This window comes from Silurus aristotelis (genome assembly GCF_946808225.1).
Source record: "Silurus aristotelis genome assembly, chromosome: 7".
NCBI lineage: Eukaryota > Metazoa > Chordata > Actinopteri > Siluriformes > Siluridae > Silurus > Silurus aristotelis.
Window position 1 is genome coordinate 284,302 of NC_139580.1, and position 17,399 is coordinate 301,700.

At 41.4% G+C, this 17,399-nt stretch overlaps 2 protein-coding genes across 4 annotated transcripts in view; one reads left to right on the plus strand and one right to left on the minus strand.

Moving 5' to 3' along the window:
* The first annotated feature begins 2,095 nt into the window (after positions 1-2,095).
* LOC310728859 (uncharacterized protein) lies at positions 2,096-14,259 on the plus strand. 3 transcript variants are annotated; one of them, XM_083546698.1, is made up of 7 exons: positions 2,096-2,451; positions 2,903-3,016; positions 8,742-8,854; positions 8,932-9,103; positions 10,845-10,954; positions 11,037-12,833; positions 12,870-14,259. In XM_083546698.1, exons 1-7 carry the CDS (start codon positions 2,325-2,327, stop codon positions 13,257-13,259), a joined length of 2,823 nt encoding a protein of 940 aa, XP_083402824.1. In that variant the 5' UTR covers positions 2,096-2,324; the 3' UTR covers positions 13,260-14,259. The 3 variants fall into 3 exon arrangements, with proteins under 3 accessions (XP_083402824.1, XP_083402823.1, XP_083402825.1); XM_083546697.1 differs by having other exon boundaries at positions 11,037-14,259; XM_083546699.1 differs by lacking the exons at positions 2,096-2,451; positions 2,903-3,016 and adding an exon at positions 7,774-7,802 and having other exon boundaries at positions 8,659-8,854; positions 11,037-14,259.
* Positions 14,260-14,397: 138 nt separating this feature from the next.
* akap9 (A kinase (PRKA) anchor protein 9) overlaps positions 14,398-17,399 on the minus strand; it is a 195,868-nt gene continuing 192,866 nt past the window's right edge. Inside the window, exons 54-55 of the mRNA XM_083547457.1 lie at positions 17,139-17,266; positions 14,398-15,006 (exon numbers count right to left, since the gene is read on the minus strand). Coding sequence (XP_083403583.1) covers positions 14,963-15,006; positions 17,139-17,266 — 172 coding nt within the window. The 3' untranslated portion in view covers positions 14,398-14,962. The remainder of the gene's footprint in view (positions 15,007-17,138; positions 17,267-17,399) is intronic.

Consider the following 17,399-nt stretch of genomic DNA (forward strand, 5'->3'; position numbering starts at 1 on the left):
GTAGATGCCGAACTCGCAAACATCCCGAACCATCTAGAGACGTACCAGTGCCAATTTGATCCCACTACAAGTGTGGAGTTTTGACATTGGACCTCCTGGAGTGTTTAAAGGCTCTGGCATGGAGAAGCTGATGCTGGATCTGTGATGATCACAAATGTTGAGCTCAGTAGCTCCTACTTTTATACCAAAGACTGTAGAAAAAACATTTACTTATAATCTTATACTCCAGTGCTCATGTTAGTTCTCACTCTCCAGTGTTTTGTATTGTTGAAAGATTTATGATCAAACTCTTGATGTCACCCATATGAGAATGGGTTCCCCTTTGAGTCTGGTTCCTCTCAAGGTTTCTTCCTCATAACATCTAAGGGAGTTTTTTCTTGCCACTGTCGCCACGGCTGCTCATCAGGGATAAACACACACCTTCACCTTCACTGTTGTTTTCTGTAAAGCTGCTTTGAGACAATGTCTGTTGTGAAAAGCGCAATAGAAATAAACTTGACTTGACTTGACTTAACTTACACTTCTCAAAGATAAAATTCTCTCTAGTGACAGAAAAAGATTGACAGTAAATTCCCCACTCACAAATTGAATTAGTTGGATGCTCTTCATATCAGGGAAATAACGTACCTTTTTGTGAGTTTTTTAGCTAGAGAGGCCGCAGTTCCCCCAGCAATCCAGTCATTTATTTATACAAAAAAAAAATGCTCTTCTAAAAAGAAAAAGAGAAAGAGCTGACGGAAAGTGGAAAACAAAACCATAATGGAATAATATATTATATAATTTAATATTCATGTAATATTTAATAATATTTAAAAAAGAGATGTGAAGTAAGGAAAATGTAAAGTGCCTGTAATTATAACTCACTATAACTGTAACTTTCAGGGCTGAAACACCTAAACAGAAGGTTGTCCACACAAATTTGACCACAGAGAAGTATACTGAGAGAACAATCAGATAAGTTTGTATCTATTTATTTTCTCCACTTTAGTCAGACTTTAGTCAGCCTCACATAAAACTAGATCCGGTCTCCTAGCTGTATCTCTACTAACTCTGTGAAAGTTCATGGTAGGTGAAACATAATGTAATCCACAATGTAGGAAGATGCTTAGGCTTCTGCTTATCTTTCTATTTTATTTATTCATGATAAACAGAACAGTTATACTGTTAGCAGGGTGAAACACAATGAGAAGTGACGTGTAGGAAGAACACGATGTACAGGTTTAAGTTCTACTCAACCGCTGATGGCGCAACTAAAGTTAAATAATAATAAACTTCTTTATACTCAAATACAGAAAACATGGAAACAGAATGTAAATCACTAATCTAAATATAAAACAAATTAATTTATATATAAAACAAATTAATCATTTGTTTTATATATAAGTAATGTATATTCTTATACTATACTATCTCACACACACACACACACACACACACACACACACACACACACACACACACTTTATATATATATATAATAATAATGGGTATAATTTAATATATTATATTATATAATATAATATAATTAATATCATATAATTATACCCTAATACTAAATAAAGACTTCAAGGGAAAAGCTGTCCAAACCTGCCTGGCCCTCTGTAAAAAAAAAATAAAGTAATTGGCCTCTTCCCAAATCATCACTGAATTGTGATTTAACACATTTTAGAAAACGCAGAGTTAAACGTCACTTGTCAAACACAGACCTGATTACTGCCAGACCTGCTGAATTAAGAAATCACTGTCTGAGAAAGTGACGCATAGTAAAACCCTCTAATGAAGCTGACCTAAAAAAAATTCTACATAGAAGAGTGGCTGAAATTCCTCCACTGCGATGTGAAAGACTTACTGCTGGATATCACAAACACTTTGCAGTTGTTGCTGCAACACACCCAGTTATTATGCATAGGGAGCAATAAAAGCAATAAAAAGAAACAAATACTTATTAACAGTATATACATACTCTGTATATACACATTCAATGATACTTAAAATATTATTCAAAAGTAAATATAGTTTAATGAACTTAATTAATAAACACTTCTTCAGTTTTGTTGTTTGTAATGAGGTTTGTTTTTTTCAGTTATTTCAGTTTGTTTAAGCTGCAAGACTTTTCAGTTCCTAAAGCACACTGATGTCGTTTCTCCTCAGTGTTCTGTAGACTATCATCTCATGATTACTGAGGACCGTATCACAAAAGACAAACACACTATCAGTGTCCTGAGACGTGCAGAATAAACATCAATCCCTCTTCATATAAAAAGCCCCAGAAGTTCCTGAGACACATTGAGGAGGAGGAGGAATGCAGCACATCACTGCTAGACATGGCTCACATGATGGTTCGGCTAATTCTAGCAGCTACGCTAATCTATTTCAGCTCAGCAACACCATTCTTATTGAGTTCTAAACAAATGAACATCAGAGACGCCGATGATGGAAACCTCACTCAAGGTATGACAAGGGTTTCTTTTACAGGAGAGAATTAATTTATTAAAACAACTGAACTTTATTCCTGAGTTTGTTCTGAAATGTATGTGAGAAGGAAACGGATAAAACATGTTCCAGATAAAAGCAGTGGTGAAGAAAACTTCTACATGTAATGATGAAGGAAATTAAGGTGGAAAGGTTCAGGAGGTTTTTCAAAATATATTGCCTGAGAAAATGAGTGTGTGTGTGTGTGTGTGTGTGTGTGTGTGTGTGTGTGTGTGTGTGTGTGTGTGTGTGTGTGTGTGTGTGTGTGTGTGTGAGTGAGAAGAGAGAGAGAGAGAGAGAGAGAGAGAGAGAGAGAGAGAGAGAGAGAGTGTTTATAGAGTGTTTGCACTGCTCTGGGTGGAGGTTATGAGCAGATTGGTGAAGCTGCTCTGTGAGAGATGATGAAGTGTGATGTGATGTTGCTCCACAGGACTGCGGAATGAAACAGACAGAGAGGATCAGCAGTTCCCACTTTACTGTGATGCTGACAGTGTGATTATTGCAGTTTCTCCAAATCAATACACTGATGTGTACCTGTTGATAGGTAAGACCTCTTCACACTGCTGGACCATACAGCACCTCATCTCAAACGTACCCTGTGTGTGTGTGTGTGTGTGTGTGTGTGTGTGTGTGTGTGTGTGTGTTATTATCAGTAAGTTAAAGCTGCTGTTTTTCATCTGTTCCATGTGAACTATCAGAAGATTAACATGTGTACATAATATAATAATCTCAGGCATAACAGAAAGGCAGAGTGTAACAATATAATTCGACACACGTGGATATAGGTAAGGGTTAAGGGTAATGGTTAGGGGTTACGGTTAGGGGTTTAGGGTTATGGTTAAGGGTGTAGGGTAACGGTTAATGTGTTTAGGGTTACGGTTAAGGGTTAGTGTTAGGGGTCTAGGGTTACGGTGAAGGGTTTAGGGTAGCGGTTAAAATGTACAGGGTTACGGTTAGGGGTTAGTGTTAGGGGTAGGTGTTAGGGGTCTAGGGTTATGGGTAGGGGTTTAGGGTTACAGTCAAGGGTTAGTGTTAGGTGTTTAAAGTTACGATTAGGGGTTAGTGTTAGGGGTTTAGGGTAATGATTAGGGGTTAGTGTTAGGGGTCTAGGGTTATGGGTGGGGGTTTAGCACTAGCAAATTTGCGTAAATTCCCTGGACCTTACACCTAGTAGCACCCCTGCTGAGATTTTCACAGGATTCAGCTCCATTGTTCTCCTGCTTTTGTTGAGCAAACACACCAATTACCTGTGAGGCCTGGCACATTTGCAGAGAGAGAGAGAGTCATGAGTATATGTGCTTTTTTTCTATAGGCCTGTATAGTACACATCAGAAAACATTGTAGCACTGGTGTAAAGTTATACACACATTCACATACCTTCATGTGGTTATAGTCTGTTATCATGTTGGGTTTCCTCTTTCTGCCGTCACCGATCGTCACGTCTTGGTGCATGGAACTTAGAACACACACAGTCTTGTTTTTTTTAGGTGAATAAATTGTCAAGGAGACACTGCCACTTCTAAGCACTGAAGTGGAGAATACCTCTTCCTGTGCAGTTTTTTTTGCAAGTTGAGGAAGTTCACGATCAGACTTTATTCACCGTGTCCAGTAGCGTTGTTTTGCACTGCAGCAGTCTGCGCCACAGTGACAGTGAAGTAAAGAAACTGTCCGTCGTGACATTTCTCCCATCATCCAAAAATGGCTCAATCAGATTTCAGACCACGTTCTCTGCCAGCCTCTCTCCCTTCTGACGACTGAGGTCCTTTCCCAAGTAAGGAGATGCATTGCAGACATATTTGGTCTTCAAATCCGTGGCCATCCAGAACTTGATCCCAAATTTGTCTGGCTTGTTTGCGATATACTGTGTGAATGGACAACGAACCTTGGTAGGGAACAGCTGTTCATCTATGGTCATGTGTTCTCCTGGAGTGAAACTCTCAGCACAGTTCTTGTTGAAGCGTGTCCATATGTCGGAGATCGCAGCAAATTTGTCTGTTTTCACCCGTTCTGCCTGTGTGTCCTTGTCATCAAATCGAAGGTGTTGCATAATTGAAATTAATCTATCTTGGGGCATTGTCTCTTTCTGACCAGCAATCACAATGGCACTAATTGCTCTTGATTGCTCTTGATTGCACATGATTGCTCTTACAAACAGAATTGAAATGAATGCCGGCTCTGTTCTGCGGGCTTAATAGACCGTGCACTCCCTGATGGTCTGCAGCATTCCCACGTCTAACAGGCAAAGGAAGTTTTGGAGCACGCTTGTAATTTTACGCTGTCGGGAGATAAATAGAGTGGTAAATTTACATGAACCTCAACCTAAATATGTTTATATAAATATCATATGAACTATGGCAATGACAAACCTTAGCAGACTCTGTGGGTCCAACTTGCGCAGTGAAGCACGAGTGATTTGCTACTGCACTGGGCATTCCAATGTCCTCCTCTACCCACACAGTGCCATCTTTTGCCGTCTGGCTCAGACAGGGCTTCCCAGTACCACAGTGCATCTTCCGTGAAGGCATGTTGGGTCCTTGTTCCGTCTCCTTTTCGGATACTTCTGAGAAGGTATCAGTGGCCTGCTGGACAAATTAAATCTCTCCTCCATCAGAGTCAAGTCAAGTCAAGTTTATTTGTATAGCGCTTTTCACAACAGACATTGTCTCAAAGCAGCTTTACAGAAAACAACAGTGAAGGTGAAGGTGTGCGTTTGTCCCTGATGAGCAGCCGTGGTGACAGTGGCAAGGAAAAACTCCCTTTGGTGATATGAGGAAGAAACCTTGAGAGGAACCAGACTCAAAGGGGAACCCATCCTCATATGGGTGACATCAAGAGTTTGGTCATAAATCTTTCAACAATACAGAACAATTTGTGATCATCATAGATCCAGCATCAGCTTCTCCATGCCAGGGCCTTTAAACACTCGGCATCTACTTCTCCATGATCATCCATAGGTCCATAATCTTCACGAGGTGGGACGTGACTGGAGCTGGCCAAACCTCAGGATGCCTCGGGATGGGGAGAGAAAGAGAAGCAGTGGAGAGGAATTAGCGTAGCTGCTGTTCATGATATTAACAGCACAAGTTGATAATGTGCATGTGATCAGATGTTCTGGAGCACAAGGTTATGATGTGATGTGTGTGATGTGTGTTATGTGTAGGCTTTGCTAAAAAGATATGTTTTTAATCTGCACTTAAACTGGGAGAGTGTATCTGAGCCCCGAACACTGTCAGGAAGACTATTCCAGAGTTTAGGAGCTAAATGTGAGAATGTTCTACCACCTTTAGTGGACTTTGCTATTCTAGGAACTACTAGAAGCCCAGAGTTTTGAGATCTCAGGGAGCGTGACGGATTGTAGCGTGTTAAGAGACTGGATAGATACATGGGAGCCAAACCATTTAGTGCTTTAAAAGTGAGTAGCAGTAGTTTGTAGTCTATTCGAAACTTAATAGGAAGCCAATGTAGGGACGATAAGATTGGGGTTATATGATCGTATTTTCTTGACCTAGTAAGAACTCTTGCTGCGGCATTCTGAACTAACTGAAGCTTGTTTATTAATGATGCAGGACATCCACCTAGTAATGCATTACAGTAGTCTATTCTAGAGGTCATAAACGCATGGACGAGCTTCTCTGCATCAGATATAGATAACATATTTCTTAGCTTAGAAATATTTCTAAGGTGAAAGAAGGCTGTTTTTGTAACTTGAGTGATGTGATTTTTGAAAGATAAGTTGCTGTCTAAAATAACTCCCAGGTCTTTTACCGTTGAACTAGTAGTTACAGAACAACCGTCTAAATGCAGGCTGAGATGCTGGAGCTTCTGTGTACTATTTTTTGGGCCGATGAGCAAAATCTCCGTTTTATCAGAATTTAATAGCAGAAAGTTATGGGTCATCCAATCTCTTATTTCTTCAACACACTCAGTTATGCGAGCTAATTGAGCTGTATCGCCTGGTTTGGATGAAATATATAGCTGGGTATCATCAGCATAACAATGGAAGCTAATTCCATGCCTTCTAATAATATTTCCTAATGGAAGCATGTATATTGTGAAAAGCAGGGGTCCTAGAACTGACCCTTGTGGCAGAGTCTGCTTCGTCCATTTCCTGAAGCCAGGCTAAAGCCTGTTGCACAGAGAGGTTCTTCCTGCATGGCAGTGATATGGAGGCAATCCTGATGTGCGTTCTCAAAAATGCGAAGAAGAAATGATTGTCCCGCCTGGGTCGGTCTGCTTTTATGCACAGCACTGTGCTGTAGTCATGTAATGCCACTCCCTTACATACACAGTCACAATGGACAGAATCACGACCAATTGTTAGAAAGGTTTCCTATCCGGCTCGAAGGACAAAATGTTAGTATTTTCACTATCTAGTGTGCGCTGATCAGGAGATTGTACTCGCCCCAGCGTGTCAGTCAAAACACAGTACAGGATTCAGAACACTCAACTTTACTGGGTATAGAACTGATCATATATTAGGTGATTCTTGCTATCTTAGCTGCTGTTCGGTAGGTTGCGTGATGCAGAATGCATGCTGAAAGGCCACTGCTGAGTGACTCTGCTGAAGATAATGCGGCCATTCTGGAGGAACTCCGACAACTTAGGGTCCTTTACAAGGATATGCAGAATTTAAAAGTAAAGCTAAAGACAACTCTGCTAGTTCAAGCTCTAAATTCAAGCTCTTGTGGGTCTCCTGAATTTATTAGGCTCTCTCAGTCTCAGTAAACAAATGCAAATGTGCCAGGCCTCACAGGTGTTGGGTGGTGTGCACAACAAAAGCAGGAGGAGAATCGAGAGGAAGAACTGTGAACTGTGAATATCTCAGCAGGGGTGAACAACACATCGGGACTTGCACCAGAAAATTAAAAACTCAGTAATTCTAGTGTTAGGGTTACAGTCAGGGGTTAGGGTTAGGGGTTAAGGGTTATGGTTATGGGTTAGTGTAAGGGGTTTAGGGTTACGGTTAGGGGTTAGTGTAAGGGGTTTAGGGTTACGGTTAGGGGTTAAAGGTCATGGTTAGGGGTTAGTGTCAGGGGTTTAGGGTTACGGTTAGGGGTTAGTGTTAGGGGTTTATGGTTATGGTTAGGGGTTAGTGTTAGGGGTTTAAGGCTATGGTTAGGGGTTAATGTTAGTGTTAGTGTTAGGGGTTTAGGGTAATGGTTAGAGGATAGTGTTGGGGGTTAAGGGTTACTGTTAGGAGTTAGTGTTAGAGGCTTATGGTAAGGATTAGGGGTTTAAGGTTACGGTTAGGGGTTAGTGTTAGCGGTTTAGGGTAATGGTTAGGGGTTAGTGTTAGGGGTTTAAGGCTATGGTTAGGGGTTAATGTTAGTGTTAGTGTTAGGGGTTTAGGGTAATGGTTAGGGGTTGGTGGTTAATGCTAGGGGTTTAGGGTAATGGTTAGGTGTTTAGGAAAACGGTTAGGGGTTTAGGCTTACAGCTAGAGGTTAGTGTTAGGGGTTTAAGGTTACAATTAGGGGTTAATGCTAGGGGATTATCGTTACGGTTAGGGGTCACTGTTAAGGGTTTAGGGTTATGGTTAAGGTTAGTGTTAGGGGTTTAGGATTATGGTTAGGGGTTAGTGTTAGGTGTTTAAGGTTACGGTTAGAGGTTAGTGTTAGGGGTTTAGAGTTGCGGTTAGGGGTTTAGGGTAATAGTTAAGGGTTAGTGTTTGGGGTTTAGGGTTACGATTAGGGGTTAGTGTTATGTGTTTAAGGTTACGGTTAGGGGTTAATGTAAGGGGTTTAGTGTAATGGTTAAGGGTTAATGTTAGGGGTTTAAGATTATGGTTAGGGGTTAGTGTTAGGGGTTTAAGGTTATGGTTAGGGGTAATGGTTAGGGGTTTAGCGTTACGGTTAGGGGTTAGTGTTAGGGATTTAGGGTTACGGTTAGGGGTATAGGGTAATGGTTAGGGGTTTAGGGACACGGTTAGGAGTTAGTGTTTTTGGTTTAGGCTTACGGTTAGGGGTTAGTGTTAGAGGTTTAAGGTTACAATTAGGGGTTAATGCTGGGGGTTTAGGGTTATGGTTAGGGGTTACTGTTAAGGGTTTAGGGTTATGGTTAAGGTTAGTGTTAGGGGTTTAGGATTATGGTTAGGGGTTAGTGTTAGGGGTTTAGGTTTATGGTTAGGGTTTAATGTTAGGGGTTTAGGGTTACAGTTGCGGGTTAGTGTTATCAGTTGGGGTTTAGGATTAGGGATGTGTGTAATTGATATCCAAATAACTTTAATGCTACTGGAATGCCCCTGATTGTGTTTATTTCTCTCTCTTCAGGTGATGAAAGTAAGATTTCTGTCAGTCAGCTGTTGGAGGAATGCAGTCATGTGGAGCTGGAGTATTCTTCTCTTATCAGGATCTTCTATGAAGGCTGCTCCTTGTATAAATGGGTGAGTCATGTTTATCTCATCTCTGGTTAAAAGTGAGATTCTAATTTGTAGCTCATGATGAACGTTCTCCACCTCAGCTTGGCCAGGAGAAGCAGTACACCGTGACCCTGGACTACTTTGGCTCCATACAAAACCAAACCTGTCCTTCTTCCACATCTGGATCAACTGGGTTTCCTGCTGTTAAGTGTGAAAGTGCCAACATGACTGTAACGCTAGCTGCTAAGGAGCTAAAAGAAGCCAGATTTGTTGGTAAATTCAAATCTACAGTAAATTTACCCCTTAGCATTCAACACAACAAATATCGAAGTGTTCTCAGGTGTTAATGTTTAGCAATAGATGAAATAAAAAGGGAGAAGAGTAACCATGACTATACATCATTCTAAAGCTCTCAGCCTCAAGCAGTGATTTCAGATCTCTGTTTTTCAATGGAAAACATAATGAATGTATTTGCTGAATGTGTGTGAGCAGCACACAACAACAACATGCATAAAAAAAGCACTACACATTATTATTGTAATAACGAGTCACAAACACATCCACTGCTGCTAATCACCGTTTATTAGGAAAGATGAGGGTCCAGTGAGCAACATGCTGTAAAGCATTTCTGCTCCAAACAAACAATAATGTTGTTATTTAGATGTTTATTCCTTTGTTAACTTCACAAAACTTTAATTGGTGTATCGTTTGTATATGTTTCGGAATAACTTTCGCATAAAAAACTACATCTTGTTAAAATAAGAACAAATATGGCTGGTAGAATATAGTGTTATAAAACAAATGAGACCACACACTAAGAACAAAAAAATCAGTAAAAGAGGCAAAATCTCAGGCTTGAGTCTCCACTTTATATTCAGGTGTCATGACGTTCTGTTCTGCATCACCTTCATTTCAAACCTTTTATTTCCAGCCAGTAACATTATGGAAACTAAATGACTGATGGAAAATGTAGGCAATAAGTGCAGGATTCTAACAATATATGGGAGGATTTTATTCTCCACGTGTGAGTCTTAGTTTTATTACTCTTTATAAACTCTTAGTGGTCAAAGAGAGGAGCATGTGCACATGAACCAGGAAGTGATGCAGCTCTCAGTTTGGCACAAACAGCTGTTTCCAGCTCGTGCTAACTGGACTTTGTTTACAAAAAAAAGAAAGAAAAAGAAGACAAAGATTATCTACTAAATCTGAGATTTGCAAAAAGCAGTGATGTGGAAAATATTCTTGTTGGCGGAGTAACAACAGAGACTTGGAGATCTGCATGGAGATGCTGTTTTATATTTGTAAGTTACAAAATCTTTCTTTTTACAGATTTCTACAATTTTATAAATTTTATTTAACCCTAACCCTAACCCTAACCCTTTGTTTTTATAAGAGAAATGTTGGATTATTGTGTGTGTGTGTGTGTGTGTGTGTGTGTGTGTGTATTGTTGAGATTGAAATGGCCTCACATTAATATGAATGGTCATGAATGTAGAACAAGAGCTTTTCTGCTACCTGGTCATCAATATGAACACCAACTCAATATCAATATCCAAACATGTAGAACAAAAGTCTTTAATGGTCAGCAGGTCATTTCTATGCAGACTGTATGAATAGAGTCTGAATGAACACCTGAGTTTAGCAGGTGTCGCTCACACAGGGGGAGGAAGAAAAGGATCAGACACATGTCTCAGATAAATGTTTGTAGGAATCTCATTTGTCATGAAATATTTCATTAATTGTGAAATATAAACTCATGAGACATGTGACTTTCAACTCAGTACTTTTTTGGATTGCTCCAGGACTGATTTCATGTATTTACTGTATTTAAACTTAAAAAGATATTTAAATTGTGTATGTAGCCCACTTTTATCAGGAACATTTAAAGTTAGGTAGGGCAATTTTAGCTGTGCCAAAAGCTAACAGGTTAAATACTAAAATAATAATAATGAGTTTAGAGAACTGGGTATGAACACTGTAATGCTATACTGTAGTGCACATTTTATTGCTGCAGATCTGGATGCTTCCTCTCTGGAAGAAACAGTCATGACTGAGGAATATGGTTTAACACAATGGACAAATGGAGAAAACCTTGTTATTCACGTGGAGAAGCCCATGACTAAGGTACTGCTGTCTCTGTATTAATCTTACATTATAAAATCACCTTCTGATTAGTGATGGACTGTTTTTGTGGTTTATCCTGCAGGATCTGGTCGTGCTTTTACTGCATTATACTGATATAATGGATAAACCGAACACGGTAAAGGTGTTCTGTCCTCAACATCAAACCAAAAAAGAAATTCACACAAAGAACGAATGCAAAAACTGTAATAAAATCCATCATGGCCTAAAGGCTTCAGAGAATGCTAAATTCCCAGAACAGCCATTTATCCGATGGGCGATGCCAGTGTTCATGTCAGAAGCATACAGGCCATCTTCAAAACTAATCACATCAAATAAAAACACGCCCAGTGCTAGCAACTACGCTATAGTACAGACAACAATGAAGAATGCAGAACTGAACCCTCCTGTACAAGCTACAGAAGCTTCTAAACCTTACAGTGCAGCAGATCTAGATACAGTATCTGTTCCATCTGGTCCTGCTTCATCTCCTGCACAGACTCCTTTAACATCAACTACTGTGAAAACAAACACACCCGCAGCAGCTGTCATCATAGGAACAACCACAATTCAAACAACTGTACAAGCATCTGGAGAACCAACCACTGCTGAAAATCCACCAAACTGCAACAACGGAACTTCACCTAAGTCGGGATCAACACCAGCGAGCTTTAAAAACACACCAGAAACAACCACAGCTGAAACTTTCACACATTCTACACCTACTGCAGGCACACAAAGCAGCACAATAGCAATAACATTCACACAAACATCACTTCCTGAAATGATCACCTCAGCAACACCAAGCAACTCCACTCACAGCAATGATGTAGTTGCAACAACCATCTCTGCTTCACCAGCTGTTACAACCCCTGCAGCATTTACCACACCAACACCATGTCCTCTAGCAGATACCCCCTTGTCCGGTTTTATCCCTGCAGCAACAACTCCAGGGGCAAAAGCTTCTCCTGCCACAATGGAAACAACCTCAGCAGTAGATATATCAACCACACAAGCAGTGATCTCTTCCACCTCAGGAATCACTGCACTGCTAACAAAACTCACATTGATACCTAAAAATATTAGCATTCCTGCTAATAATGCTGAACTAACATTGGATACGAATTTTAATTCAGGGTCATATGCCATCTTCAAAACAACATATGCTGCAGCAAATACTCCTGAGTCTCTAACTACAGAGGCATCAATGCTCAACATCTCTACTACTACTTCATCTGCAGGACCAGGATCAGATGTAAAGACCTCTACTGCAGCCTTACAAACTGTAGTCACACCCGTTACACTGGCCACACCCGTTACACCGGTCACACCACCCACATGCATTACAAAGTTCACACCAGTCACACCCGTTACACCGGCCACACCCGTCACACTTGTTACACCGGTCACACCCATTACACCGGTCACACCGGCCACACCTGTTACACCGGCCACACCCATTACACCGGTCACACCTGCTACACCGGCCACACCCACCACACCCATCACACCGGTCACACTTGTTACACCGGACACACCCGTTACACCGGCCACACCTGTTACACCGGTCACACAGGCCACACCCATTACACTGGTCACACCCATTACACCAGTCACACCTGTCACACTTGTTACACCGGCCAAACCTGTCACACTTGTTTCACCCACCACACCCGTCACACTTGTTACACCCGCCACACCCATCACACCCGTTACAACGGCCACACCCGTCACACTTATAACACTGGTCACACCCTCCACACCGGTCACACCACCCACACCCGTTACACCGGTCACACCCGTCACACCCATTACACTCGCTACACCGGTCACACCCATCACACTCGTTACACTGGCCACACCCGTTACACCGGCCACACTTGTTACCCAGGCCACACCTGTTACACCGGTCACACAGGCCACACCCATTACACCGGTCACACCTGCTACACCGGCCACACCCATCACACCCGTTACACCCGTCACACCCGTCACACTTGTTACACCAGCCACACCTGTTACACCCGTCACACCAGTTACACCGGTCTCACCAGCCACACCCGTTACACCGGTCACACCCGCTACACCGGCCACACCTGTTACATCGGTCACACCCGCTACAAAGGTCACACCAGTTACACCCGTTACACTTGTTACACCGGTCACACCAGTTACACCAGCCACACCCGTTACACCAGCCACACCCACAGCAAACATGATCAGTTCTACCACTAAAGAAACTCCATTCAGTAACATGTGCAAAGCAGAAACAGCCACGGTGCAAACACCACTTCATGAAAACTTATAATGACTGGTGACTCAGATGATGTCTTCTGGGGATTTCCAGGTCAAGATTAACCTTAAACACTTCAGCAACTGAAGGGCTAGGGAAAAGTGCACATGAAGACAAGTGAGCAGCTAACATTTGGGAACCTGACCACACATTACCACAAAACCTCTACATTACCCTCATGCCCACAACCAGGTTCACTGCAAAAGCTGATCTTCACACTATTCTTTTTGTGAGCTGATTTTTTTAATGCTGATTTTCGAACGTGAGCTGATCTTCAAGATGACTTTCATACTAATCCTAATGCTGATCTTTACATGTGAGCTGATCTTCATGGTGCACACAGATAGATATTTAAATAAAACATTGAACTTACTGAAGCTAAAAGGAATAAAGGACTGAATAACAAACCAATGATCAGATTTCCTGCTTATTATTAATTTTTGTTTTTACAGTTTCACTAAACCTCAGAATCAGTCACAGCAATAAGAACTCAGTATTAGCATTAACCAGGGTTTAGTATTAGCCAGTGATCTGCTGATAGTGATAATTGTAGTAATCAGGATCAGCAGATGTTCATTTCCTACAGTACTGATGGGATATTTGACTTTCAAAAAGAACCGTTAAATCATCAGGTCTAAAGGTTGAATGTTCCAGAATATCAGCAGAGCAGCAGAACATCTCACCAATGCTGAGGACAATCGGTGCCTTTTACATAAAGTCACCTCCACTGCAACTTTAGCAGTTATTAACTGAATGTATTAAATGTGCTACAGTGTCAAAGTGAAAATCATCCACCCGTCCAGCCAGAATTACAGGTGGCAAAAGAATTTAAAGCAAACCTTTTTTGGGGGTGGGGCTTAATCACACTCTGCTCTAATTAGCTAATAGCTTTGGATGAACAGCTGCAGTAGAAAAGATGCCAGGGGTGTGAAGGTCTCGGTGAATAACAAATAATCTGACGCCCAAAACCTCACATACCACAACCCTCACACATAGGGGTAAACAATGTGTGTGTGTGTGTGTGTGTGTGTGTGTGTGTGTGTGTTCTTGCAGTGTGTGCGTTACTCTGGTGTTTACTCCATTGTGTGTACCTGCAGTGTGTGTTGGTGTGGGGGTGTGTGTTCTGAGGAAAAACTTGCTTTAAAACACAATGTTATGAATGAAACAATTCATCTTTATTACAATAAAATTGCCAGAAAAGTTCGAGCTCCTGCCGTTACAAAAATACGTCTTCTACAAAGTATCCTCTGTGTTCGCTTCTGAAGAGCCGGCTAAGAAAACAGCGTTAGTGTGTGATAACACTGACGACACGCGCACACAGTCATATCAGCTTTATCAAATAGTAACCTATCCTGTTATCTTCAGCAATGAACAGTGTGTATTCTCTCCCTCCTCACATACACACACACACACACACACACACACTCAGTGTTATCACAATTCAGCAGCAGCAGTGAGCAAGAAACCCAATCACCCTGAACACCATCCACACTATAAATTAACTTAAATTAACATTCCCACACAAACACACAAAACAGTACCACAACCAAAAACACTCCTAAAGTACAAACACCTGTGTGTGTGTGTGTGTTTGGTCCCTCAAATAATGAATCAACATTAATAATATGTACAAAACCACAGCAGCTCAGTGTGATCGAAGGCAACTGAGTGGATTTATGTGTTCCTTTATGTGTTGTGTTCGGTTTCTCTGAAGATCTCTATCTTCTGATTCCAAAGTGCAACTGAGTGTATGAGGACGATCCTGCGGGGAGAAAAAGAGAATAAAGATCAAATAAGATGCAAAAATGCTCACCACAGTTAGAGAGAAAATGTGTGTGAGAGAAAAATGAATGAGTGAGATACCTGGTTTAGTAAAGTGATCAGCCACTTAGAGTAGATCTTTAATAACTTACTCAGGTGCAACTAATCACCTTCTGGATCCCCACCCCCCCAGGCTAACTGCCCACCTGACTCCAGCTGCAGTGGTTTTGAAAACTTCACGATAAAACCCTCTGTTTCTTGAAGATTTTACTCTTAGTACATGGTAGTACAGAATCCTCTGCGATTGAGAAAGTGCTTTCAGAAGGCCACAGGATACAGGTGTAGAACAGCACAAGTTAGGAGAAGAATACAGAAAGAATTTGAAGGCTTTAGCGCTCGCTCTGAGTGCTGTCCTGAGCATCATTAAAAAGTGGAAAGCATTTGGTGACACCAACACATTGTCTACATCAGTCTGTCCATTCAATCTGGATAACTGAGTCAGGAGGACAAGGTTTAGAGAAGATCCCAAGATGCCAAAGGCGAAGGACTTACAATGCTTTATGTCTGGGACTAGTCAGTCAATACATGTAATAACTGTCTCATACGCTTTAAACAGAGCTGGTCTGTATGGCAAGGTGGCAGGAGAGAAGCCTCTCTTAAAAAGGTGCCACACTGTCTGGTTTGTGCTCTGCAAAAACACAACTGAAAGCCATGTGGCAAAAGGTGCTCTGGTCTGATGAGACCAAAAGGTAACTTTAAGTCCTTTTAAGCACAACACAACACAACACCGAACACACATACCCACTGAAACATGGTGGTGGCAGCATTATGTTGTGGGGGTGTTTCTCTTCAGTTGAAATGGGGCAATTGATCAGGATTGAAGAAAAACAGATGCTGCCAAGAACATCCAAATTCATGAGGAAAACACAAAAATGATCCTACACATACAGAAGAACAATGGCTTAATGATAAAGAGATGAATGTCTTTGAGTGGCCAAATCAAAACTCTTACATATCTGATAGAAAATATGTGAATGGATGGAGAACACTTCATTGTCACTCACCATAGAATTTAACTGAACTACAGCAATTCCACAAAGAAAGACTAAGTAAATATTCCCAAGTCTCGGTGTACAAAGTTGGTAACCCTAACCTCCACAATGTATATTGGCTGTAATTTGCATTTACAGCATTAAGCATATGCACCAACCATACCAATACCACCTCACCCAACAATACCACCTCCCCAAACACCTCCCCATCCAATACCACCTCCCCTACCAATACCACTTCCCCTACAGCCTCCCCTACCAATACCACTTCCCCTACAGCCTCCCCTACCAATACCACTTCCCCTACAGCCTCCCCTACCAATACCACATTCCCTACCACCTCCTCTGACAATACCACCTCCCTTACCAATACCACTTCCTCTACAGCCTTCCCTACCAATACTTCCTCCCCTTTCAACCTCAACTACCAATACCACATCCTCTACCACCTCCCCTACCAATACCACCTCTAGTAGCGCCTCCTCTACAATGCCACCTCCCCTATCAACATCGACTACCACCTCCTTCACCTCCTCTTCTACCAATACCACCTCCTCTACTAATATAACCTCATCTACTAATACCACTACTGGCCTATTATTACCACTTACTCCTATCAGTCTCCCATACCAATACCACCTTCTCAAACACGTCCCCACTAATATTACCACATCCATTACCAATACCACCAAACCTACCAAGTAAAAGGTGTCTCTATGAGGTACTCAATCGCGGGACTGATTACTTTTCTAACCCAGATTACGTTTTTCAAAACCGTTAGTTTGATGTCTCCACCAACTTGTTCATCAGGGACAAACTTACACTTATAAAGAACTTATTGATTTTTATCTCCACATCATCTGTGTAAAGCTGCTCTGAGATCATGTTCATTATTAAAAGCGCAATACAAATAAACATGAATTAAATTGAAGGTAGAATTCGTAAATAAAACTGGAAAAGCCTTGTTTTAGTGTGGGTTTTAATTTCAGGCTGTATGATAAACACTATTCTAAATGGGGTTATGAGTAATTTTCTTTATTGACTGCATATATACTTGTGTGTGATTGTGTGCATGTGTTACCTGACTGCACACTCCCCAGTCTACGCTGCAGAGCCTCCAGTCTGGTGATGTAATCAGACAGCGCTCGATCTGGATCATAATTCTGTAGATGCGAACACACTCCTCCATCTCCACTCATCCCTCCATACCTAAAGGGGGAGGGGCATACAGTAATGTGTGTTGTGTACAGTGTACAGCGTGTAGTGTGTGTACAGTGTGTTTGTGTTACCTGTGTTGTGCACAGTGTGTAGTGTGTGTACAGTGTGTAGTGTGTGTTACCTG

Bases quoted from the DNA above. Each gene is read 5' to 3' on its own strand.
- LOC310728859 (XM_083546697.1), top strand. From the start codon at position 2,325: ATGGCTCACATGATGGTTCGGCTAATTCTAGCAGCTACGCTAATCTAT. The intron at 2,452-2,902 runs GTATGACAAGGG...GTTGCTCCACAG, and splicing joins TGATGGAAACCTCACTCAAG to GACTGCGGAATGAAACAGAC. The intron at 3,017-8,741 runs GTAAGACCTCTT...CTCTCTCTTCAG, and splicing joins TGATGTGTACCTGTTGATAG to GTGATGAAAGTAAGATTTCT.